The following is a 24,390-nucleotide window of genomic DNA, read 5'->3' as shown; positions in this document are numbered from 1 at the left end:
GTTTGTTAACAGGTACAGTACTGATGGGTACTGTAGTCGGCGACAGAGTATATGGGCTATGGTCTCTATCTGTACACATACTATCTATTAGTAATAAAAACTGTTATTAGAAAATAAAAGTGGTTGTTGACTGTACTGTGTCCTTTCACCCATTCTGATATGTGAAAATGTGTGAAAGAGGTACATAACTTAAAACATGATACTGAGTGCACTGATCAATTTGCATATCTGCCAATCTATGGAAGAACTTCCTACCACTGAACGTATTTTTAAGCTCTGTATATTTTTATGCTTATTTCACTTGATATATTTAATATGTCAGTATGGAACACTTACCCAGTCTTAAGGTCAGTGATTCGCAAACAGTTAGTGGAGTCTAAACCAACTTGACCATTTCGTACAACACTGCACAGCAAAGGCCGCAGCTCAGGGGAGATCCGGCTCAGTGCCACCTCTGGAGAAAGACTGTTCATCTTCCAGTGTGGTATCACTCTGCTGGGTAAGGTGGCACAATATAACAGACAATTTGAATTTGTTCTGCATCACATAAAGGTGTGTTTGCTCTAATAACACCTGAGCTACAATAGTTAATACTGAAATCTGAATATCTACTATGTATGACTACTCACTTAAGGAACTTTGCCGACTGCAACTCGTAAATCCTATTATTGACATAAACACTAAAAACTAACAGGTAAACTCTAGCTAGGCAGCTAGCTAACGAGGTACGTTTGTGCGAGGGTGAATAATTTCCTGGACTACTCTGAACAACGCTTGAGTTGTGGACCAATGAAAGCAAAACGCTTTAGCTACATGACAAAAAAAGGAACACTAGGATAACATTTTAACCAAACTTAGGAACATAGTTGGCTAGATAGGTATCTTAGTTATTAAAGAATGACTAGTAGAATTCATTCTACTCACAGCTAGGCTATCTGCTAGTTAACATGCCAACTAACAGGCTTGCTAAGATAGAGCTTGTCTTATTTAAGACTCATTTAAACTGCACTGTTTTTCTAAGTTTTGTTTCGCTCACATGGGTAACAACAAATTGAAATATTAAATGGCATTGATATATACCTTTACAATGAGTAAATACAACTACTTTTCAGAGGTAGCTTCCTAGACGAATACATTCCCCACTTCCGGTATTGTTGTTTGGGGACTTTCTTGAGGCTCTCTAAAAGAATGCCTGTTTTGCGAAACTGGGTTTACATTTTTGATCAACGCTTTTGAACCAAATGGAACCAATAGTTTTATGTAAATTTTGGACGTCGTGCCCTTTCTATGTCAACATACCTACAGTTGGTTAAATGATCAAACAAAATAAATAAATGAAACAGGAATGTATAAGGGCTTCTCAGACCATATAGTCTTATGTTCCACCCTTAGATATACACACATCGTGTCTCCGTTTCATCTAAGCTTCGTGAAGTGAGTTTTAGTTTGTTAGCCAGAGAGGGAACAGTTAGGTCACACTTTTGCCCTGACAGCACATTTGGACCCTAGGTAAAGTGTCATATGTTTGACTGAGTATTAAAAGTGGTGACACTTTTATGGATTCTAGCTGGTGGCACAGTAAATAACTGTAACCTGTCATACTTGAGGTCTTGTGAGGGGATCCGTTTCATTATTTGTATCAGATATGATCTTTCTAATTCTATCGTTACACCTGACTTGTGAGCAAGCTCTATTTTTGTACCCTGTAAACACACTGAGCTTAGTTTACAAGTCTGTCTCGGGCTTTGAAAATATCTCATAGCTAGTCAACTTGCTACTATGTATCACACAAAATAAAGTTTTGCAGCTAAAACGTCTTGGACGTAAATCATGTTTTCTAGTTTCGTCTGTAAGGTAGTAGCTAGCTAGATAACCTGGTAGTGAATCATTTTATTTTATTTTAAATCTTATTTAAATCCACGTAATCAATACATTTTATTGCTATGACTGCACTTGGAGGCCATCGTGGACTTTGAACTACATTTTGCGGTTTCACAAAATAATATTTCTGAACACGTTACAGTAACTATAGTAACGTTACTGTGATTTAAAAATCAAATATATACTGGACAATTTATTAGATGTGTGTGTGTGTGTGTGTGTGTGTGTGTGTGTGTATATATATATATATATATATATATATATATATATATATATATATAACCAAAATTCAGGACTATGTATGGATTGCATTTAGATATTTGAAGAAAAGTTTATATATATATATATATATATATATATATATATATATATATATATATATATATATATATATATATATATTGTAGACAGTGCAGAAGATATTGTTGCTAATGAGAAAATGTAGGTTGTTCCATAGCCAACAGCCAAGCTTTCACAGTGCTTTAGGACTGTTAGGAGATTTGCGCAGATTAGCACACTACTATTTACATCCATAGCCTACACGCTAGGGATTGAATTAATGAAGGATTTTTTTGGGGGCTGTTGTCAATCACATGGAGCAATCTGGTGCAATAGGCACATGTTCAAAATGGAGCACAATTAATGCTATTTCTAACCTATTGAAAACATTAGGCAGGCACTCTTCTTGAAAACTGTAATTCAAATCTACTTCCTTCTCATCAGCTTCAAATCAAAACACTGCATGTTTTATCATTGCAGAATATGTGGTGGAAAATTTCTGAGGTTCTATTTCAGCATCTCAGGCACCGTTGCATTTGATTTTTCATGCATGGACAGCCAAACCTGCACCAATGTAATAGCCTAATGTTAAGCCAAGTAGTAATACGTCATCCTCTAGTTCTATTTGGGATATCAATACTAAGATGTATCAATGTACAGATGGGTTGTTGACTTAAATTATTATCGCTTTCTCTCTCTGGCTATCAGGACATGACTGAAGAAGTGAATGTTGTGGTAGTGGGCTCCTGTATGACTGATCTGGTCAGGTGAGCACATGCAAATAAAATTGCTATTTCACATAAACAGTCATTTATTAGGATTAATAATGGAAGCAACAGTTGACAGCAACTGTGTCCTACCTTTGGTATATAAGTGTTAACAAACCCAGTTTAATCATATGTTCTTAACATTAAGGTATACACGTGACACTATGCTTATATTTCTTACTCCTACTCATGCTTATGGAACATTTTACTTATGACACACAGTTGCTGCAGTTTTAAAATAACTCTGCAAGTGGAGGGTCTTTCCACTAGGAGCTAATTCCAACCTACCATAGGAAGTTAGAGGAACTGGCATCCCATGGCATGAATCACTGTCCAGTGATCTTGTCGGCTGTTGGTGTCACGTGCCTCCCAGTCATGTTGCCTATAGAAGCAATTCATATCTACAGCTTCAGGTTTTTCTAAATTAGACGGTATTTTTACCCTATAAGTATCAAGGCAGTAAAAATTGCCCTATACTCTCAAAAGAACTGTTAATATGTTGTACTTTTTAAAAAGTAAATACACTTTTTGTGCTTCCTACTACAATCTTTAGTAAGCAAAGTGAGCTTTCTACATTTTCCCACTTCTCCCCTGATATATCTTTTGGTTGTATTGATGGTGTGTACTGAGGTTGTCATCCTGATGCAAGATGAAGCCCTGTCCAATTAAATGTATTGCCCAATTTCTTATACATATTGTTTTACATGCAAGTCTTTCTGCTCACACTGTTTCCATCATCAGTTAAGCTGAATAAACCAGTGCCAAAGGTGTCTATAAATGCTGAAGCCATACTCTCCCCAGTGTTTCACAGTTGGAAGTGGTTTGCTTCAAAATGTCAGCAGCTTTTTTATACCTTTCCTCTACAGATTGCCATCACATTGATGGAAATTGTTCCTTGTCAAGTCTTCTTAACCCTGATGACAACCCTTTGCTGCAACACTATATCTGATCATATCTCTTGTTTTGTACATTGTAATTAGACCTTTCTGTTCTTCCTTGGACGGTTGCATGTTGTGGTCAAATATGGATTATTCTGGAACTCTTCTGGACAATAGTGGATGATGTTACCTTCGGCCTCGCACTATGGAGGTTCTTAGTCAATTCAGTCAAAGTTTTATCAGAGTTTTCTTCAAAGCTCTGATCATTTATCTGTTCTCAGCTGCAGTTGTTTTTATGCCTGGGCATTGCTGATTGGGAAGTACACCAGGTTTTTTTTTTTGTTGTTGTTGTTGTTGTCTTTTTTCAAAACACTTCAAATATTTTTTATTTTCCCTTGCCAAGTTTCTTTGCTGTGGGTGTAACAGTATTGTTGTTGGGATTTTTTTGATATCCAGATTGCATTTTTTTTTTATATGTTGTTCTGTAATGTTAATGTTGGGTTAGGCCTACAGATATAGATTCAGATATTGATTCCAAATACAGATTCAGACTAAGTCTCTAAATGCAAGTCTGCATATTTTTATTTCATATATTGCATCTGAGAAAAAGAGTTCAGCACAATACATAAGAGCCACCAACAGCCCACACCTTTTGTTGTGGGTGCATGCACTGGAACTGCATTTGATACTGTACACACAAATATATTTCCTGCAGGAAAAGAACATGTACAGTTTAGGACAAGTTAAAAGAAATAACTGTGAAAATGCTTTGCATTAAATGAGGTTTTGGATTTTCCTAGTATGAAGATTGTGTGAAGCACATTAATGAGAGATTAGCACCTCTCAGCCTGCTCTTTGAAAAAATCTTAAATGCTTGCCCACACAGAAGGGAAATGGCTAGGGATTCTATAAGATTGGCGGTGTTTTCTCTTCACTGTCACTCTGTCCGCAGTGACAAAAGTCATGTTTTTCTGGCTTTGTTATGCGATGATATTCACAGAATCCACTCTAAAAGACCTTCCAAAAGGGTTATTAAACACACATGCCTTCATTTATCTTCTGATTTCCCTTCTTTCCCAAATCTCCCCCTCCTTTACTCATTAAAAATATGCCCTTTGAAAACCAGAGGCTGCATCAGTTAGGCAACAGCTCTCATGGGAAATGTCTGTGTTTGTGGGTTTTTTCTTCCCTTTTTTTTTTCCTTTTTGCAGGCTTTTTTTTGAAGGATTCTTGAAACACACTCCTAGCCCATCAAAGTGCTATGCATGACTTTGAAGTATGAAATCCAGTTTTCTCCCCGGCTGGTGGGTGTGGGTGTGCTGGTGTCGGCCTAGGCAAAGTGTGTCTGTGCTTGTGTGACAGTGAGACAGAAACATCTACTTGCATCTCCTGCTAACCATCTGTGTGGCTGTGCTAAAGCCAGAGGGCGCCCCCTGCTGACCAACCTAGCAGTTCTCAAAGCAGTACAGCCACACTGGTCTGTTCAGATAGGGTAGGCCTGCCTAATAGGGACCAAATGTTGTTGTCACTGTATGGTTTTGATGTTGCAATGGCAGTTTGTCTTGGTATATAATTTAAAAACACAGTGGTGTACCCTTGGTCTGTCATAGATGAAGACTGGCCTGCAGAATTTTGACCTGGAAATATTTTTTCTGAGTTTTCTGAATCTGGTGAATTCACCAGAGTGCAATAAAACACAGTTAAACAAAGGTGATTTGTTAGAGGGCTCATTTACATATTGTGACTCTCTGAGATATCAATACTGCAATATTGTGATAATCATTAACATATTGTACAGACAATCGGGAACATATTAGTTATGGCAAAGCCATTTTCTTTCATCATTGTGTCTTTATATTCTAAATAGTGTTACTGGGATTTCATTAGCTACATGTAAGAAAGGTGTGTAATAGAAGGGGTGTTATTAAAAAAATCCCTTGCGAAACATAGTGTAGAAGGTATATGTGCCACTATGCATGTAGCCCATATAGGTGCTATGATCTTCCGTTATCATGCATCTTGCCATGAGTCAGGCCTCCCCAGCAACGAGCGAAGGTTGTCTCTGAAAGGTTTTGTTTTGTGCTGGCCTGTGGGTTAAAGCGTTTTTTTTGTTTTTTGTTTTTTTATGTGGACATCTTGCTCGCGCTTCGTGGTGTTCTCCTCCAATCTTTGCAGAAAGGAAAATAAAAAGAAATGAAAAAGGATGTAATGAGCAAGCTACTACGCGGCCCACGTCACATGCCACCTGTTGTGGTTCCTCGGCGCCCGCGACAGTGCGCAGCGCTCCGACTGGGTCAGAGTTGGCGATGCAATTGATTGACGGATCGCTTCTCTCTAACAAACAACAGAACGAGTGACTGGGACGGGCGTGGTTAGTCTGACTTTTACCTGATTCCAGACGCTGACTCAATCGGACATCATTAGATTTGAGACGCGCTATCAAATTACAAAGCGCTAGCGGTGAAACCGCGGCGCTCCTGTGCGCTGGCATGCTTCACGTCCACGATAGTGGCAGAGACTTGGAGCGGGGCTGGCTGAGTGGAACTGGAACGCTGACCTTTTGCTGGAACTGAAGTACCATCAGATTGCGGCCCTTCACCGTGGAGTGTGGGAGAGACGGTATTACGTCTTTTTGAGGGATGCCAAGCCTGGTTTTATCAGCATTTATCCGCTGTTCTTCTTCATTTTTGTCCAGGATGAGGCGAGACTAATTTTATATATAAAGTGTGTGTGTGTGTGTGTGTGTGTGTGTGTGTGTGTGTGTGGAGAGTATCACTCTCAGCTGACCCTGTGTTCTTGTTTGTTTTCCCCAGTCTCTAACCATCGATTTTGGAAATTTATGGTTAATCCAACAACTATCTCATTGACAGACCTATCCCAAGAAAGATCATAACTCATTTGATTACTGGAAACCTGGCATGCAGTGCCTTTATTAAAATAAACTGACTTACTGTAAAATCCCCCTTTCCAACCTCACAAACAACACATGCTTGAAAGTCAAACAGGGAAAAACAAGTTTATCAGCCCATTCTGCTATCAAGAAAAATCATGGTGGATTGGAGCCAGGTCGAGGCTTTCGGTCTCAACCTGGGTATGGGATTTTTTCCCCTTTCTTCTACGATAGAATGAGTAATGGCTGCTTGTTTTGGTTGGGTGAGAAGCAGATGGAAGCTCTCTCTGTAATGTCATGTGTTGCAGCATTAAAGCAGTTACCTTGCTCTGCAGTTCAGAGCCCTTGCCTTATATTTAGAAGGTTTAGGAATTTGTTTTCACTCATAAACAGCTCCTTCAGTTATTGTATTCCAGTAAATGCCCCCCACCCACCCACACACATACACACACAGATATATATACACATGCACATACATATACACATATATATACACACATACACCACTGCCATTTCAAAATGCTGTGGATAAATGGTTAAAGTACAAGTGCAGTGTAAATCACTTTCTTACACACTATAGTCAGTCAGCATAGTACATGAATCAGATTTCCTACATTACTGAGCCGGTTTCAGCGACTTATTAGTCAGAAATATCAAAACTCATGCATTCTAATCCTGGCTGGTCGCTGTTGCTTTCAAATCAAAATGTCAGCCAAATGTTTCATTACTAATGTGATTTTTACTGGCTAATTGTTGCTGGTACTGGGAAGGCCCATTGTTCTTGTGAATATTTGTTGCCACCCATATAAGTCTTGTGAAATTCTTATGTATGTCTATTCACTGGTTGTCCCCGTTAAGATGCCCTTTATTAATGCTCATGTTCTTATCACATAATTTCTGGGTGGCAAAACCCAGCAATGGCACTGGCATGTGTTTAAAAAAAAACAACCAAACAAACAACAAAAAAAACCCCAGCAACTCTGCCATGCCTGATAAACACCAGCTCAACACCTACACCCATGTAAACACTTCCGTGTCATTGTTAATGGTGTGTTGAAAATGGCGTGACACCTGAGGTCAGAGACTGACCAATTACGAACAGATGAATTGTGCAGATGAATTCTGCATGCCAGCAGCAGACAGGCTACAGTCTGTAATGGTATGCTTATAAAATGTACCTATTAGATGGACGCACCTAATAAAGTGGCCAGGGAGTGTATGTATGAGGGGTTTCTAATAAAGGAGATGCTGAATGTATATTCCCCTTTTCCTCTTTGAAGTCGCCAGTTTGCTGTTTTAAAAGCACCGAGTACCTAATAAACACTGAGTGATATATGGTCTACTAATTCATTCACTGAGTGTTAAGTTTCATAAGTATATGCTGCACATAGAGTGGTTGGTATTATGACTGTGGAGGAATTTAATTGCACATGGTGTTTAACAGTTGTGTTAAACTCCTGGAGCTCCACAGAACTGCAGAGTTGAATATCATTCCTGATTTAACACACTCTACTTAACTCATCAGGTGATTCCTAATCCCGTGACGAGTCAATTTGGCTGTGTTGAAGCAGGATAAACATTAAATTGTCATGCTGCCTTCCAGGAACTGAGTTTGGTAACCCTGGAGTGTAGCAGTGCTCATCCACAGTGAGGAGAAGCCTCAAAGTTCCATTTTCACTAAAATAACTCCAAAGCGTAAAGGCCATTCTGCCTTCTACCTCTCTAGCCAGGCCCCTCGGCTGCCCAAAGCAGGAGAGACGATACATGGACACAAGTTCTTTATCGGCTTCGGTGGCAAAGGGGCAAACCAGTGCGTTCAGGCGGCTCGGCTGGGAGCCAGGACCGCTATGGTGTGCAAGGTACCCACAACCGTTAAAACATCCTGTCGCCAGGTTTGCATGGCACTCACTCCTCCACACTGATGTTCAGTAGAGCCCTGCTTCACTCACAAGGTGCCCAGCACAAAGCTCTCTGCTGCTGAATGCAGAGCAGGTGCACAGGGCCACCATTCACACCCATCACTTCAGGATTGGAACATAGTTTGTAGTTCTTGTTTGTCTTTGTTGTTTGTGCACCACCAGAAGGCCTGAACAAGAAGTAAAGGCCTGTGTTTATCAGCACAAAGAGTTCAGTCAATACCGACGCATACGCACATCACCAAAAATAGGATTCTGTGCTTTCAGAAAGAAAGGGGTTATACTTGAAAGACGGTGGGCCAGGTAGAGCGCAGCCCCTGTCTTGGCACGTCTTTAAGAGTGGGATAAAAGTAGCCCCAGCGGGCACAGAGGGACCCCCTCCTCCCCGCACCCCAGCGCCGAACTTCTCAGAGAAAAGAAAACAGAGGGGAACAGTAGTTAAGAGCACGGTTGCAGGTGTTTGGGTGGAGTAGCCACATCTGGAAGGCTTGGCTGGATTTATCAAAGCAGAACTTTCCCCTGGCAGTGTACAAAGGAGGAAGACTGTATTGTTGTGCTCTCCATCTTAAATTTGAATAAACTTTAATTTTAGGAATTCTTGCATTTGTTACTAGCTAATTAATTCACATTTGAGCTCATAATCCTTCACAGAAAATAATCTATCATGTAGTCCATTTGAACCCAGTTTGAACCCAGTACCTAAGCACCTATTATATCCTGAATATCCTGAACTGCAAATGTTTTGTTCCTTCCCAGGTTGGCAAGGATTTTTTTGGAAACAGCTATATTCAAAATTTTAAAGACAATGGCATATGCACAGGTAATACATTTTCATTTTCTTATACATTATGGAATGGCATCAGAGTAATGGCTAATTCCAGCTTTAGCAGTGACTTGGTCTTCTCTCTGCCTCACTGCCCCTCCGCAGCATTTGTGGATCAGACGAGCGACGCTGTGACTGGAGTTGCCTCCATCACTGTGAACACCGCAGGTAGAGGGATGGTGCCATGTCGCACCCGCCGGTTTTAAAAGCCTCGAAAGTAACGTGTCACAAACACGCCCTCGTGAACAAACCCCGGATGAGTGAGCGCCTCTCCACCTGCGTCTCTCAGCACCCATGCAGCGTAGTTTCTAGCCGCGTGGTTTTATATAGCAGTGCTCCTAGGCACGGGTGGGTGGTGTTAGCAGCTTGGTGCTGTATGGGAGGCCCTAGGGCGTGTAAATGTCACTGATCGCAGCTCCGCCCGCGGCCACCCGGTTGCGGGTGGAGATTCGCAGGCTAACTTGCCAGCACCACAGGGAGAGCAACGTCACGATCATCATAACAACCTGCCGATTTCACAACTTCCCAGCATCCTGTCAGCGTGACCCGAGATGGAACAGTTATCCTGTGAACTGTAGAGGAAGTCGGAGGAATGAGGAAAGCTTCTGCAGAAATGTTGGGACGCAGGCCCTGGGACTTCCTCATGCTGATGTCAGCATAACAGCAGTGCTGTTGTGTGATGAGTGTGACAGCTCTGTTTCTGTGTGTGTGTGAGTTTGTGATCAGGTAGATATACAGGTTACGCTAGAGTGAACCCTTTTCTTGTGTGGTTATAAGTGATGGACGAGTGAAACTGCATTTGAGAGAAGGAGAGATCTCTGAAAACCCTGCGCTGCTTTCCCAGGCCAGAATGCCATCGTGATTGTGGCAGGTGCCAACATGCTGCTGGGGGAAGAGGAGCTGCAGCGGGCACAGGGGGCCCTGGGGAAGGCCAAGGTGCTCGTCTGCCAACTGGAGGTCAGCCCAGACACCTCCCTGCAGGCCTTGCGTATCGCCCGCAAGAACCACGGTCAGTCCCCTGTGGGTCTAGACCCCGCCCCCCCTTTGCCTGTCTCCGCCCATGTCTGTCTGTCTGTCATAATCCCGTTCGGTGAGTTTCATTGGCTGCGTGCCTCTTCTTTTTTTGCTGATGTATATAGTTTCTTGGTTGCACCTTCTGTTTTTGAACAATAAGCTGATATCTCTTCCTCTCTTATCCTTAACATTGTACTTTGACTTACACAGTTTCAGGTAGATGAATAAGAAAGATTAAAAAAAGTCCCTGCTGGAAATTCCCACTGGTCATGTACACCAGACATCATTAACAGCTTATCCAGGCAGGTCCCCGCTGATCGTAGAATGTGCGCGTGTCTTGTTTTGGAGACGCACTGTGATGTGGTACGACTGGATCACAGATGGGCTCTGCAGATGGTCATCCACTTCCCCTATACCCCCCCCCCCCTCCAATCCCCCTGCCATCACACCCCAATGCTCATCACCTCAGAAGTGCCCAGGAACATGGCAGTGACAGTGTTAGCAGACCATATCGAGTGTTGAGCGTTGGGCCATTAGCCCAGATTATGCGAATATCACTTGGGATAGATTCGTCAGGCAGTGACGTGTGTGAATAGCACTTAGCCGCGGCTCAAGGCTTGGATTACGCACATGCCACCTCCACAGACTTATCGGAGGAAAATTGGACTTTGTTCTGTCTACCCATTTCCAATATATTCGCAGGCGCACTGTGCAGTTACATGATTTGATTCCTTTATGAAGCATTGTTATGGGGTAATGTGTAATTTCAGGTCTCCGAGTAGCAAGATGCAGGATCCAGTGCTCATTCTGGCATAGGATCAAGCTTCTTTTTTTTTCTCCTACATTTCAGACATAATTAGAGCCACTTGAATGCTCTCAGAATAGTCAGATTTCACCTGACTTATCTATGTAAGTGCATTTGCATCTAACAACGTTCCTTTTCCTTTTTCATGTCAGCATGCACAGAAATCCACACAACAGACTGACCTTTCCTTTACTGGTCTTTGTCACTGTGGCATTTTTGTAAATGCCTCCATTACCAGTGACTAAATCAATGTCTCTCTGAGGGGTGAGGATAAAGCTTTCGCTATGAACCTCATTATGGGGTAAGGGGGTAGTTTACGATGACTGGTATTGATCAAGGGGATCACAGTACACTCAGAGTGGGGCATGACCAACTGTAAACATTTCAGATATGACTCAATCTCTATAGTTACCCCACTCTCACCCCCCAGCCTTTGCACCAGATGTGTGTAATAACACCTGTAGCATTGACGGAAAGATATCATAGCTCATCACTGCTCTCTCCTGTGTGTGTGTGTGTGTGTGTGTGTGTGTGTGAGAGAGAGAGAGAGATATTTTGTATGATGAGATGATGAATGTTTTTATCGTCACCTCTTTGGTTTGGACGCTTTGAGAATTACAGTTTTTTAATCAGTGATGATTTCAGATGCATGTTACCTCAGTGACGGCTATGGTGGGAATACATGTGATAGCTACCGAGATACATGAAAGGCTGAACAATCAAATGACGCATGCACTTTGATTCAGAGAAACCAAAAAAAGTGAAAAACGCTGATGGTGATAGTGACTGGCCTACATCCATGATTATGCTATAAATAAAACAATATAATGAGTAATAATATATCATATGAACTGTTATTTGGCAAAGATATTAACTTGCAACTGTTGCAACCCACTTAGTTTAGAAATGAAATACACAAGTGGATAGTGTCTTGGTTTCTATAGCTTTTTATGTGGTTTGCAGGGTTCTTGGGAGGGACAGGGAAGTAATTATTTGCCACTTACATCATTCTGAAACTACCGTTCGACAGAGAAAGGAGAAAGAGCGAAATCAAGTGTAGCAGACTCCTGACTAAAGTTTCACACTGAGTACAGTGTGACGCGCGTAGGGTGCGTCATCATCATGAGACATCATTTCCTCTTAACCTTAACCTGTAACGCAGCCATGTCACAGAAAAAGTAAAAGTCTGTTCTCAACTGAATGGACAGCTTGAAATGACCTAATGTGACCCCTATGTAGATGTTTGCTCACTCCTCTGTGCTTTTCTATCCCCCACAGTGAAGACTATCTTCAACCCCGCCCCAGCGATTCCAGGCCTCCACACTGACTTCTACAAAGCCTCCGACATCTTCTGTTGCAATGAGTCTGAGGTGAAAGCAAGTCACTTATGCATATCCTACACCCCATTCATAAGGAAACGAGGCCAAAGTTATTGTATGTATGATAAATAAAGTGGTTTTAAAGTTGTTGGCTTTTGATTAAGTAAATAAAGTTAATGCACAGAGAAGATAAAATGGCCTTTAGAGCAGATAAAATGACATGGTTTATCCTCAGGGCTTAAAGTTCACTGGAGGTTGTTGTGTTGAAACAGGCATAGCAGAAGAATAAGAACCCAATTGTGCTTCCTGGTCATGAACAGTTACATCAGTTTTCTTTTTCCTCAGCCTAGTGGGAAATACTTGGTGTGTGTCTCTGTGTGTGTGTGTGTGTCTGTGTCTGTGTGTGTGTCTGTGTGTCTGTGTCTGTGTCTCTGTGTCTGTGTGTGTGAGTGGGCCATTTTTTTTCCTTTCTTACCGTAACTGGTGTGCTTGGAGCCGCCCTCTCACACACCTTGGCCGGAGAAGATGACAGACGAGGGCTTGGATTGATGGGAAACAGTAAGGCCGGGGGGGGGGGGGGGGGGGGGGGGGGGTGGAAACAACCACTCTGGCAGGCAGATGAGTGGGCTGTGAGTCACTTTGGCCTGTGGCGTTGAGGGTGCTGGGACTGCTAGCCAGAGCCAGAGTGCTCCGTCAGGCCCACTTTGATGTGGCAGGGAGGCTGGAGAGGGGAAAATGTACAGGTGGGACATGAAAGTGAGAGCTCAGCATACACATCACCAGTAGTCCCGCTTTCATCCCCAGGCTTCAGTTGCGGCAGTGAAAGATGAATAATTGGAAGTACAGTGAAGCAGATAGATCCCCATCCAAAGCGGAGTAACCCGAGTGCTATTTGCTTCTGGCAGCCGGCCAGAGGAGGGTCAAGTTAGTATCTACAGTCTACAGATATAAAAGGGTTACTGTCTACCCTGACTTAAAGATCTCAGGCGTGGCTCCAGTCCTTAAAGCGATACCACGCAGTCTCCAGGTGCATGCATGTATGTGTGGTCTCTGACCGCATCAGCGCAGAGGGCTTTTTCAGTGTCTACCCTCTAATCAAGGTCGTTCACCATGTGATGCTGCACAGCTCTTTAGTGTGTGAGGCTAACACACAGCAGTACGCACTTTGAATGACCAACGCGAGGCCCTAGTTTCCATTGTTAACATTAAGTGTATCAGTAACAGTGCATTAGCCCATTGAGGAGTATGATCTCACTGCTGTAAACAGTGCTGGCTGGTCTCTATGGAGAACATTCATACTGGTGTGAACAGAATGCCAGAAAGCTGAAAGTTCTACATTATGATCCAATAATCTTGTTCAGTGATTTCTAATACACTTCCATCACTGCACAGCAGATATCTGCAATAGTGTGCACAAAATCCAAGCTTCAAGCCAATGCATTAGGAGTGCGGCACGTTGCACAGCTGACATTCGAATATGGTGCTTCCATTGATTTCAGTCATGGTCCCACACAGCTGCACAAAATTCGCTGCCATCGTTTTGTCACTGCAGGACAGGTTCATTTCTATTTTGTCTGCGCTGTTGCAGTGATAAACCATTGTTTACTAGGATGGAATGAAGTACATCTGGGCTATGTGGACAAGCAAGCATCTTGTTTATGCTTGCCTATCTGTATTTATTATTATAAGAATATATTACTGGAATAGGATAATTTGTTGCACTGAGATTATATACAATAAAACAACGTATCATTGAAAGCACTAGTGTCTGAACAACTGTAGCTACAGGCTGAAGTTGAATATTAAAGTACACATACCTAATGTGTATACGAATAAGCACGTTTTTAAGCATATTCATTGATAACTAAGGAAATAACGTAGCTTCGGCCGTATTTATACCTTCATATGACTTTATATGACAGCAAGTATAACAAACCAAGAAGGAATGCTTCACCGTTAGGGAGAGGTGTGCAGCCAATGTGCTGTATAATAACTCACACCGCAGCTTGATGGCTATAGATTGGGGAATGGGAGGGTCTTTGTCCCTGGCTAACCCTGTTGTCCCCTCCAGGCAGAGCTGCTGACAGGTGAGTGTGTAGCATCGGTGGAGGATGCCGTGCGTGTCGGCCGGGAGCTGCTGCACAGAGGCTGTGCTTCAGTCATCATCACTCTGGGCCCACAGGGCTGCGTGGTGCTGCAGGCCACCCACCCTGAGCCCAGACATGTGCCCACCAGCCAGGTCACCGCCACAGACACTACGGTAAGATCTAAACGAGCCAGTGTCCACAGCTAGCTGGCAATGTGGGTGGGCCGGAGAGCTCAGCAGGCCCTGCCCATGATTGTTGCCCGCTCACCAAAGTGCTGACCCCGCCAGACAACATTATTGGTCATGCTTGTGAAATGGTGGCAACATTCTAGAAGTTTTGTTGCAATATAATATATGCCAAATCATTTTGGACTTCATGCGCTATCATAAGTGGTCATATTGAATGCTGTCATTGCTGTAAGCGGTGTTAAGACATATCATCTCACTCGTCATCTATTCATAATATCATGATGTAATACTATTTGTAATATCAAATGTAATCAACACAAACAATGGATCAGGCATGAATTAATGAAAAATGTATTTTAGATAAGGCAATGAGTGTTGACAAATCTATTCAAACTTAACTACAATTGGTCTTATCCGACAGACACTACACATTTTGTCTCTTAGTAGGTGATGTTTAGTGCTGATTTCAGTGATGTATTGTTGGCCATGTGCATCAGAATTTCACAGCACTTTAATTTGACCACTTTTTTTTGTGCTGATATGTGAGTTTTTTTCTTTTGGGAGGCAGATGTCAAAAGATCACTATTTGACAAAGTCTCTTTGAAGGTCTTCAAACAAAAACTGAATGAATTAGAAATTAAGTATTAAGAAGCAATGCAAGTAAACACAGTGGATGTGGGTCCTCTGGTTTCCTCTTAGACAGCAATCTGTAAAGAGTATGACTCTCTTGATGGTGCGATTCGATAGCAATGGTGACATAACAGTTCAGATTTCCTGCTCTTATGTTTCAGTGTGAATTGGAAACCACTATGATACATTTTATAATGAACAACAAAATTTTCTCATCTTAGTCAGGGATAGCCAAGACAGACGTCCTTTTTAAGTTTTGCTACCAAAAATAAAATAGTAATAGAAAAGGTTTGAAGGTGAGTAGCATAGTGCTAAGAAACAGCTTTGGCGTGAGTAATTCTGGTGTCATTTGTGGGCTCAAAGGCCTTTTTTTCTTCTTGAGATTATGATTGTCATTAAGCTGGTATTGATTTTATCTATAGTGGCTACACTAAATTGCACTCAGAAGATCTTTGCCATCCATAAAGGAATCCAAGGGTAAAAGCTTGCATTTTGAAAATGATTTTTCATTACAGCTTGATAAAATATTAAGCAAAGTTAATATGAGCTAATGATTATCGGATGGAGGATGCCATGCTTTCAGGGAGCCTGGTGAATTTATCCGTATTGCAATAATTTATGAGACAGTTCTATTTCTATGGGACAGTTCTGTTTCTTTGAAAAAATTTTAAACCAATTTTTAATTTTTAAATATGTAATTGTTAAATATTTAAATATTTAATTTCATTAAGCTTACAGCAAAACCACAGTTCACAAGTGAACCAGTAAGTCCTAACCATTTGAAAACCTAAATGCAGGATTGCCACCACTTTAACTGCTTCAAATAATATTAGCTATTTTTTAAACAACCCGAGCATTTGCTGCATTATCATATGAATTGTGAGAACTCTTAAGTTCTTGTTTTGGCACCACATATCAACCAGCAGATTCACAACTTTTTATTTATCAACTGTTGATCAGTGTGTGAAAGGCAGATATTTTCTGTAAATGTGAGAGAATGAGATGTGTGACTAGAATTAGAGAAGTTTGAATGACACTGAATGCCTTGAAACCTTTACCAAAATATACCAAATAAATATTTGGTATATGTTTTGTCTCTGAATGCTTTACAAGATTTTCTACTGGATGTCATCATAAAGGATCATCCAAGCTGAGCAGATTTTTATTGGTTGTTAAGATTGAACAGCATTAAACAATTTTATACTTTGTAAATGCATCACCTCGGTCAAGTGCCATTTGTAATTTTGTTCTGCAAAATAAGTGTTAGCAGAGTTAGAGGGCATGTAGTTTGTGAGAATAGTATTAGTTGTGCACCCAGCCCATTACAGTACATGTATCAAATGTACAACAAATAAAGGAAAAAAGTCAATATTTAATATTAGGTTTTGTTTGAAGATCCGATAACATTAACTGTAAAAATTCTAATAATGTACCAAATTAGGTTGAGGGCAGACCTATTGTGTATCATAATCATTATTGTCAGTATCTAAAACATAACGATAAACATTCTAGTCCAATAGAGACATTACAATAATGTGACAATACATACTGAGTGGAGATCAATTTTTAGTATATGTTAGTTTGTTGCATGTGGTAGTATTGTTTGGCTAATTACAGAGTGTTGCTTTAATAACAATTTAAAGGACGATTTAAAGATTCTAACTAACCATCTGGGCCAACTAGTATTTGAATCATCTTGTTAGACTGCCAAACATGACAGTAAGTGTACACTGCGATGAAGCTCTTCAGTAATCCCACAGCACTGTAAACCTTGTTTGCAATGAACGGGGCTTGAATATGTCATTATCCTTTAACCGCTTTCTCTGAGGCCTGACCACTTTTCCTTTTCTGCTTAACGGCAATGTCTTGCTTCTCCTTTAAACATACCTGGACCGTCCATTACACTCGCTCACACACTTAAATAAACACACTTTTATACAATATATAGTCCCTTTACTAGTTCTCCATTGCTTATTTACGTAAACACCCAAACGCGCTCCTGCCTGAGCGTGTGAACTCCTGTGCGCCAGTACCCTGGGGGTAGACCATAACCACACTTTCTCTGCCCTCCCCGCCTGACTCACCCGTTAGCACTGCCGTCTGCTGCCCAACGGTGATTTCCACTCGGCTGTGGGCTTGCACACGCACTGCTTTCATGACCCATAAATCCTGAGTTGTTTAACTTTTTTTGGATGTCCTGATCCTTCTTCCAGTAAGCCTTGTTTTCCTTCAGCTGTTTTTTTTTTTAAGCGGGGAAATGGGGTGAATGCCAGATTTTTTTCTCTGAATGATTTGACAAGTCTGGGGCATGTTTAAAACCGTATGAGATTCCCAGGGGATGTCTGTTTAACCACCAACACCCCCCTTCATGGGAAGGTTACTGAAGTGGATCTATCACCAGCATTCTGTGATGTCTGCCTATTGTGTTTATGTGTAAGGGCTATCTTTGCTGTGTGGGATGGTGTGAAAATGCAGTAGTTTAAAGTTTGTCCAGAGACTCTTTCAAAACAGCTGTAAAATGAGCTATGCTGCACGCTGCTGTTCTCCAGGCCTCAACCATTGTCCAACGCAATCTCCCCCAACACTACGTGTTCTAATCCCAGAATCCCCTTCTTTACTGCTGAGCAGTTTGCCATGGATCTCATCTTTAGTGTAGCTACTTCATGGCCTTGCATGTCTCGTCTAAATGTGACACAGCTTGTTTTACTGCAGCACAACTTGTTCACATCCAGGTTTATGGATCCAAAACCATTTCAAGGGGCAGTCACAGACTCCCGAAATAGTAGACATTCTTATTAGATTAATCACTACTCTGCTTTTCTTCTGTGGGCCTTGGAATTTGTGTGCTGTATTCCAGTCAGTCTCAAGTTGAAACCAGCAGCTGCACTTGATTGGCAGCCAGGCTCCCTGGCAAAGCCTTGCTACACATGAAAAAACTAAAGATGCAAAGGCCTACTCATCCGTTTCACAGTCAGTAAAAGGTAAAGGCCTGCTGAACACAGAAAAAAATGCTCATAACCAAAACTAGATTATGTTCTTGCAGCACTGGGAGAACTGGCTTTATGAAGAATAAGGTATTATATGAAGTTACTCACTGTTAGGATTTACCTAAATTATGTTGAAAAAATATCATGTGGTTAAAACCTCTGTTTTTTCAGTTGTAGCTTGAGTTTATATTTGGCTTTGCTTGCACCTGCCATGTACATACTTGCCCTAGCACATTAGGTTCTGAACAATAGAAATATATCATTTGTAGTCTACAATGCCTTGAATTTTTTTTACTATTGGTTAGGTACTAGGATTGAGCTATAGCCTGTGGCATGCAAAACAGCCTTCCTCGAGTCCGTGGTGCAGCTCAGTTCACGTCAAAGCTGGTCTGGGTCTGCAGACTGCAGGACTTCCTCGGGCTCCTCGTTTTGCTCTTAAATCGAATGCAGGCCTGCGTTCCCTATTTGTCCAGCCTGTGGGTGTGAGAGAACGTCATCCCCATGTGTATAAATATGTTCATCTGCAGACTAAACTTGCTTCTCCTACTCACTGCATTCACGCACACACAAACATCGACTGACTACGGGTGGGCCAGGCTCTTGCCCTGCCAGGCAACCCAACGCCGAGTGGGTCCAGACAATCAGAATGAGGTAGGCCCCGGCCTGCTGAGGGGGAGACAGGATCGGACCCACCGCAAAGGGCAAGGGTTTACCGGAAAACACCACTCATCACCCAATGACGTGGGGAGAGTGATGTCATCACACAGGCAGACTGGAAATGAGACGCGCAGAAGGGGGACGATGCAGCGAGCACCCAACGGACAACAGTGTTAGCTTACATGGGGAAAAAGACATCACCCAGCAACGTGTCATGGTGATGTAAGCTGTCCACCAAAACTCTCCCTGTGGGGGAGGGCTTTTCCCATCGCTATAAAGAGGCCAGGGAAAATGTAACCAGTAATCCTAACAGAAGCTTGTGGTAAACTCTCTTCTAAGTTTCGTTCAGGAAGTTGTGGGAGGGAGTGGGTATAGGAGTAGTATCCCAAGCTGTTCTGAATGTGACAAGTTGAAAGACATAATAAGTGAATGGAATAACTTGTTTGTTCTAGTCTGTTTTCTCAGTATCCAACAAACCAAATTTTCCCCGATATCTTGACCTGCCATTTTAACAGCTATTTGTATTTAATGTTTACTCTATTTGAGGGGGAATTCTGTTGGATTCCAAAGACTATGAAAAATTTGTTCCTGAGTGATTCAGACATTAGAATAATAGTATATTGTGCAACACAGTGAGCATGATGCAACTGATGAACACCTGTTTAGATCTTTCCTCATATTGTATGCACATGTCCATGCTATGCAAAGGTTTGCAGTCATCTGGGGAAGGGGCGTTGCAGGCGGGGACAAAAAAGTGAGATGGGTCCTTGACTTTGATTGACTACTGCTAATATTTGTCATTTGATAGACAAGCAGCTAACCGTAATCTTCATGTGTAGGCCAGGAGAGGTAGTGGCTATCTGCCATGCTGAGTGTCAGATAGGATGCCAATGTTCTCACATTCCAGCCTCCTTGCTACCTATTAAGGCTGGGAGGGCTTTCTCCTCACCTAAAAAGACTAGCACCTTGTAATCACCAGTGTGTGAAACTTATGTGGATTATGCACATTGGTGTTGAATATATTTCATTGCTATATCCAACTAAACAACTTTCTTAGTTGAGATTTCAAGTGTAAGATTTTTTTGTGTGACATCTTTATTATTTGTCTGGTCATAGGGGGTTGAGGCTGGGGGGAGTCTTACCAGAATAATTTGCTGGGAGGAAATTGCAAACTAGTTCAGTCATATTGGGTGGCGTCATTAACAGACAACTGAGAAATATTCCAGTCAGCCCATGACCACACAGTAGTCTCTGCCACAGTTGTCTCCTCAACTTGTCCAACCATTTTAGATTTAAGATAACCTGAACCACAGTGGACAGTGATCAATTTAGAATGGATTTTGGCTAATTAACCATGTAATCATGAGGGAAGTTTAAAACAGTCAAGCCTGCTAATGTCATTGCTGTTAGGATGAAGGAAATTTGAGGGAGAAGCCAAGAGCTGTTTCCATTAATAACCAGACAAGCTCATGAGAACCAATGGCCAGAGTCATCTCTGGTCAAATCTCAGTAAATTTCTAAATTCCCCACTGCTTTCCTGTCTGTATCCCCTCGACATACTTTTGCACAATGGAAATCCTGTGTGTTTTAGGTGTTTTTGTAAGGGTTATCAGAGACAGTATTACACATTTTTGATGCAAAAGTTTGGATTAATACTTCTTTCCTTAAATAGTAAAGTGTGACTATTATTTGATAATTTATAAGAAACGAAGTTGCAGTGAAACACTCATACATATTATGTACATATACGGACATGTATGTACACAAATAACTGAAGGAACATTGGAAAGTTTTTTTTTTTTTATGTTGCCATACATTGACATTGTCCAAGCAAGAAGATTATTTATCCAAAAGGCTAAATCCTAGGGCTATATAGCAAAACATTTGAAGGAACATTGAAACGTCCATTTTCTAACCAAGTGACCTTGTTGGTCCAAGTAGGAAAGTTAGCTTGAAGCCCACGAATCCAACTTTCTCAGAGGGGTTGAATCCCAGCACAATGCCTCACCAGTCAAGGGAACCCCAAAGTCTCTTGTTCAACCCTGAACCCAGTGACCTGTCCCCAAGTCAGCAATGCTGCTGAGTTACTCTCAATGACCAATGCTGATCCAGACAAGCATATATGACTCAACATGGTTGCGTACAGGACTATCATCACATAACACCCACATCTGGTTTGATAGCACTAATTCTGTATGTCACATCCTTTCCCTAAAAAACCTTTCATGGGAATTTACATACATATCTCAAGCAAATTTTTTGCAGCTGTTCTTGAGTTACACAGCCCAGTCCTACCCAAAGATTTGAAAGCATGTGGCAGAAAAAAAATTGTAAATCTTTTTTACAAATTCATTTTCATGAATAAGATGTGTAAATCACAATTTCATTGCAAATATTGGATGACCTGTTACCTTATTGACCATTATTTCAGATACATATTTGCCTTGGGAGTTGTTTTTCCCTTACCATACTGCAAATATTGATGCACATATATGCTTTGACGGTTTTATAGTTTAGCCAAATTCAACCAAACTCAAATTAGCTACAAGCTTAACAGTGAACATGTCTGAGGTCTAATTTTCTTTGGTTCAGGGTGCTGGTGACAGTTTCATCGGAGCATTGGCATTCTACATTGCTCACTACCCCACAATGCCCTTGGAAGAGATGGCCAGACGAGCTAATCTTATAGCTGCTGTGTCCGTGCAGACCGTCGGCACTCAGATGTCTTATCCATTCAAGAACGACCTGCCACCAGAACTATTTTAAAACACCTTAAGGCGTCTTCCCTGTTTAGAAATAAATATCCATCTGAACCACTGCACTGAAAGAAGCCTTGTCTGATATGCAATGCTAGGAAACCTTTTCTTAGGAAATTAACTAAATATATCTAGTCACTTGCAGGGGATTTATGCTACCTTGCAACTGATGTTTTTATGTCTTAAACAGTGAAATAAGAAATTATGTTGTCTCTTATTGCAGTAATGTGCTGTTTCTGGTGTACTAAAAGGCAAGATTATCCCTAAGGATTTTAACAGACTGAAAAAGTAACAATATCTACATATTTTGTCTCAAAGAAGCAACATCACAATTACCTAGTGTTCCAGCCATATAGACGCTCTATGTGAACGCTTTCATTGAGCAGACGGTGTTAGACTTGCATCACAATAGGTTTAGCTTAGACACAGGCTGTCTTAGACCTTGCATAAGCAAAATAATGCAGCTTCCACATCATGATTATTAAGCCAAGAAGATTCACTTGTATAGCCCGTGATATATTTGCATTCTTTTCATAAACAATTCTATTGGAGCACTTTATGCCTAGGTTGCCTTGACGACAAAATAGAGAGCGATGTAATCTCAGTACTTATAAAATCCATACTTTCCATCATAACCTGTTATGAGATTTGCTCAACAAATTACTTAATTAAAAATACAAAATATGTATTTGAGTATTATTTATTTAAATAAATGAAAATGACTTTAAATATGTCTGACATAGACATGTCTATGATAGCCACACCAGTGCTTGGTCCAGAACCCATTATGCTGGGAAGGAAAGACAGATCAGTCGGTTCCAGTGTGTCCTCAAACTCTTACTCAAATGTCTAATCCTTAGCAATGATTTGTGGCGATGCAAATGAGCCCAGTGTTTAAGAATAGCCAGAGCCCAAATTACTCCTCAGCATCCAAATAACCAGTCCCAGTGTTTGGTCCATGCTTAAAGTGAACGAATCTTCCTCTTCTCAAAGAAAAGGACATGCTTATTTACTGTGGATGAAAAAGACATAAAAAAACATGGAGGAGATAATTAAACATTGTCTGTGACAGCAATTACATGGAAATAAATGACCTTTTAGTTTTAAATTTAAAATACAAAATGGACTTTGACAGAAGAAAAAAAGACAGTAAATTAATGATTAGGTATCTTGTTGAACCCAATACAAAACACAAAAACAAGATCAGCACCTAATTTCTTCTGTTTTATCCAAGCTGAACTCTGAGCTATAATTATCTACAAATTTAGAGATCCCACTGGCATTTATTTTAATTAATGGAATGTGCATACCATTTCAGATCCCAAAATGAAATGTAGACAGCATAAATCCAACAGCTAAATCTCACAATATACAATTATGTAAGAGAGTGTTTCACCCCATTCAAAACATACAAGGAGTTTCAAGTTTTAAAGGATGTAAATGAGGTATTTCACAATGGGGTAACATAGTCCACACTTTAAAGGTATTCAGGTATTCATGAGTCAGTGAATCATGCTACAGGGTACCCCATCTGAATGAAAATGATGAATTTAAGGAACAGATAGTAGGAGAATAATTTCTTAACAGAAATGCTGAATTTTTTTTTTTGAAAAGTTACCTGAAGAGAAATGAAATTAAATGTTGTTTATGTAGACATTTTAACTAATCTGTTAGAACCTATTCATTCTTTTTTTCATTCTAGCCCACGATTCACTCATCAGACTGCATTTCCTTTAAATATTGTTAAATTAATATGCCAAAACATACTTGTAATAATAATAATAATAGGAAACTTGATGACTAATACAAAGGAGAACAACAATATAAAGAAATTTTGCTGTACCAATAAACAAAATGCCCCCAAATTATTTGCTTCTTATTTCAGTCAGTCTTATTCTTTGGCTTTTGGTTAGCCTGCCTTGGACCACATCTGTCTGTTACTGAAGTAACATAACAGAAAGAAGCTAGACAAGCATGGTACCCTTTAAGTTATTTAATAAAGGTAAAAATGGAAACGGCCAATTTCTTTATTTTGGTCCACGATTTACTAAATTCATAGATGATATGAGCTTGGTCATTTAAGATCATTTAAGGATGCATTTCTAAAATCTAAAGAAGCAAACAAAACCTCTACAAGCTTGGTGTTTATATGTATAAAAAAAAAACGTTTTTGTCAAAGAAAGTCATGACCCCCCCCCCCCCCCCCTCCCTTCAAGTAAATTATATTCTGAAAAGGCAATTCCTTAGTTCCGTTTCTCCATGCTCTGATTACGGTTTAACTATAGATTAAATAGTATATAGATATTTTGACACTGGCCAATTCAAATGTGGAACAATATATATTTAAAGCTCTCAGTGAGCTTCTGAACTGTACCTAAAGGGTCGTGCTTTCGGATGACCAGTTTGTCTTTCAGCCGTCCTCTCTTCGTGTTGAAGCAGTAGCCTGTCCCTGCCGCACTCATCATTTGAACCAGAACAGTCCTAAAAGATTTTAACGACGCAGATGCACCTTT

General features: G+C 40.8%; 3 protein-coding genes across 6 annotated transcripts in view; 1 reads left to right on the top strand and 2 right to left on the bottom strand.

Moving 5' to 3' along the window:
* Window positions 1-1,168, bottom strand: part of babam2 (BRISC and BRCA1 A complex member 2) — a 56,142-nt gene extending 54,974 nt beyond the window's left edge. Inside the window, exons 1-2 of one of the 2 annotated variants that reach the window (XM_027001474.2) lie at window positions 1,081-1,168; window positions 337-495 (exon numbers count right to left, since the gene is read on the bottom strand). In XM_027001474.2, coding sequence (XP_026857275.1) covers window positions 337-473 — 137 coding nt within the window. In that variant the 5' untranslated portion in view covers window positions 474-495; window positions 1,081-1,168. The remainder of the gene's footprint in view (window positions 1-336; window positions 496-1,080) is intronic. The other variant, XM_027001475.2, reaches the window with a different exon arrangement.
* On the top strand, window positions 417-22,460 carry rbks (ribokinase). Of its 3 annotated transcripts, none has more exons than XM_027001477.2 (9): window positions 417-499; window positions 2,869-2,927; window positions 8,422-8,554; window positions 9,368-9,431; window positions 9,540-9,602; window positions 10,279-10,443; window positions 12,532-12,623; window positions 14,644-14,832; window positions 21,714-22,460. In XM_027001477.2, the coding sequence occupies exons 2-9, from the start codon at window positions 2,872-2,874 to the stop codon at window positions 21,885-21,887; spliced, it is 936 nt and encodes a 311-aa protein (XP_026857278.1). In that variant the 5' UTR covers window positions 417-499; window positions 2,869-2,871; the 3' UTR covers window positions 21,888-22,460. The 3 variants fall into 3 exon arrangements, with proteins under 3 accessions (XP_026857278.1, XP_026857277.1, XP_026857279.1); XM_027001476.2 differs by lacking the exon at window positions 417-499 and adding an exon at window positions 1,404-1,509; XM_027001478.2 differs by lacking the exon at window positions 417-499 and having other exon boundaries at window positions 2,910-2,927; window positions 8,426-8,554.
* A 101-nt stretch (window positions 22,461-22,561) lies between these two features.
* Window positions 22,562-24,390, bottom strand: part of mrpl33 (mitochondrial ribosomal protein L33) — a 2,596-nt gene continuing 767 nt past the window's right edge. The window contains exons 3-4 of the mRNA XM_027001479.1: window positions 24,252-24,358; window positions 22,562-22,889 (exon numbers count right to left, since the gene is read on the bottom strand). Of these exons, the coding sequence (XP_026857280.1) occupies window positions 22,840-22,889; window positions 24,252-24,358 (157 nt within the window). The 3' untranslated portion in view covers window positions 22,562-22,839. The remainder of the gene's footprint in view (window positions 22,890-24,251; window positions 24,359-24,390) is intronic.

Source organism: Electrophorus electricus, chromosome 13 (genome assembly GCF_013358815.1).
Source record: "Electrophorus electricus isolate fEleEle1 chromosome 13, fEleEle1.pri, whole genome shotgun sequence".
Lineage (NCBI taxonomy): Eukaryota > Metazoa > Chordata > Actinopteri > Gymnotiformes > Gymnotidae > Electrophorus > Electrophorus electricus.
Note: the sequence above shows the minus strand (reverse complement) of the source record. Positions and strands in the feature narration are given on the sequence as shown.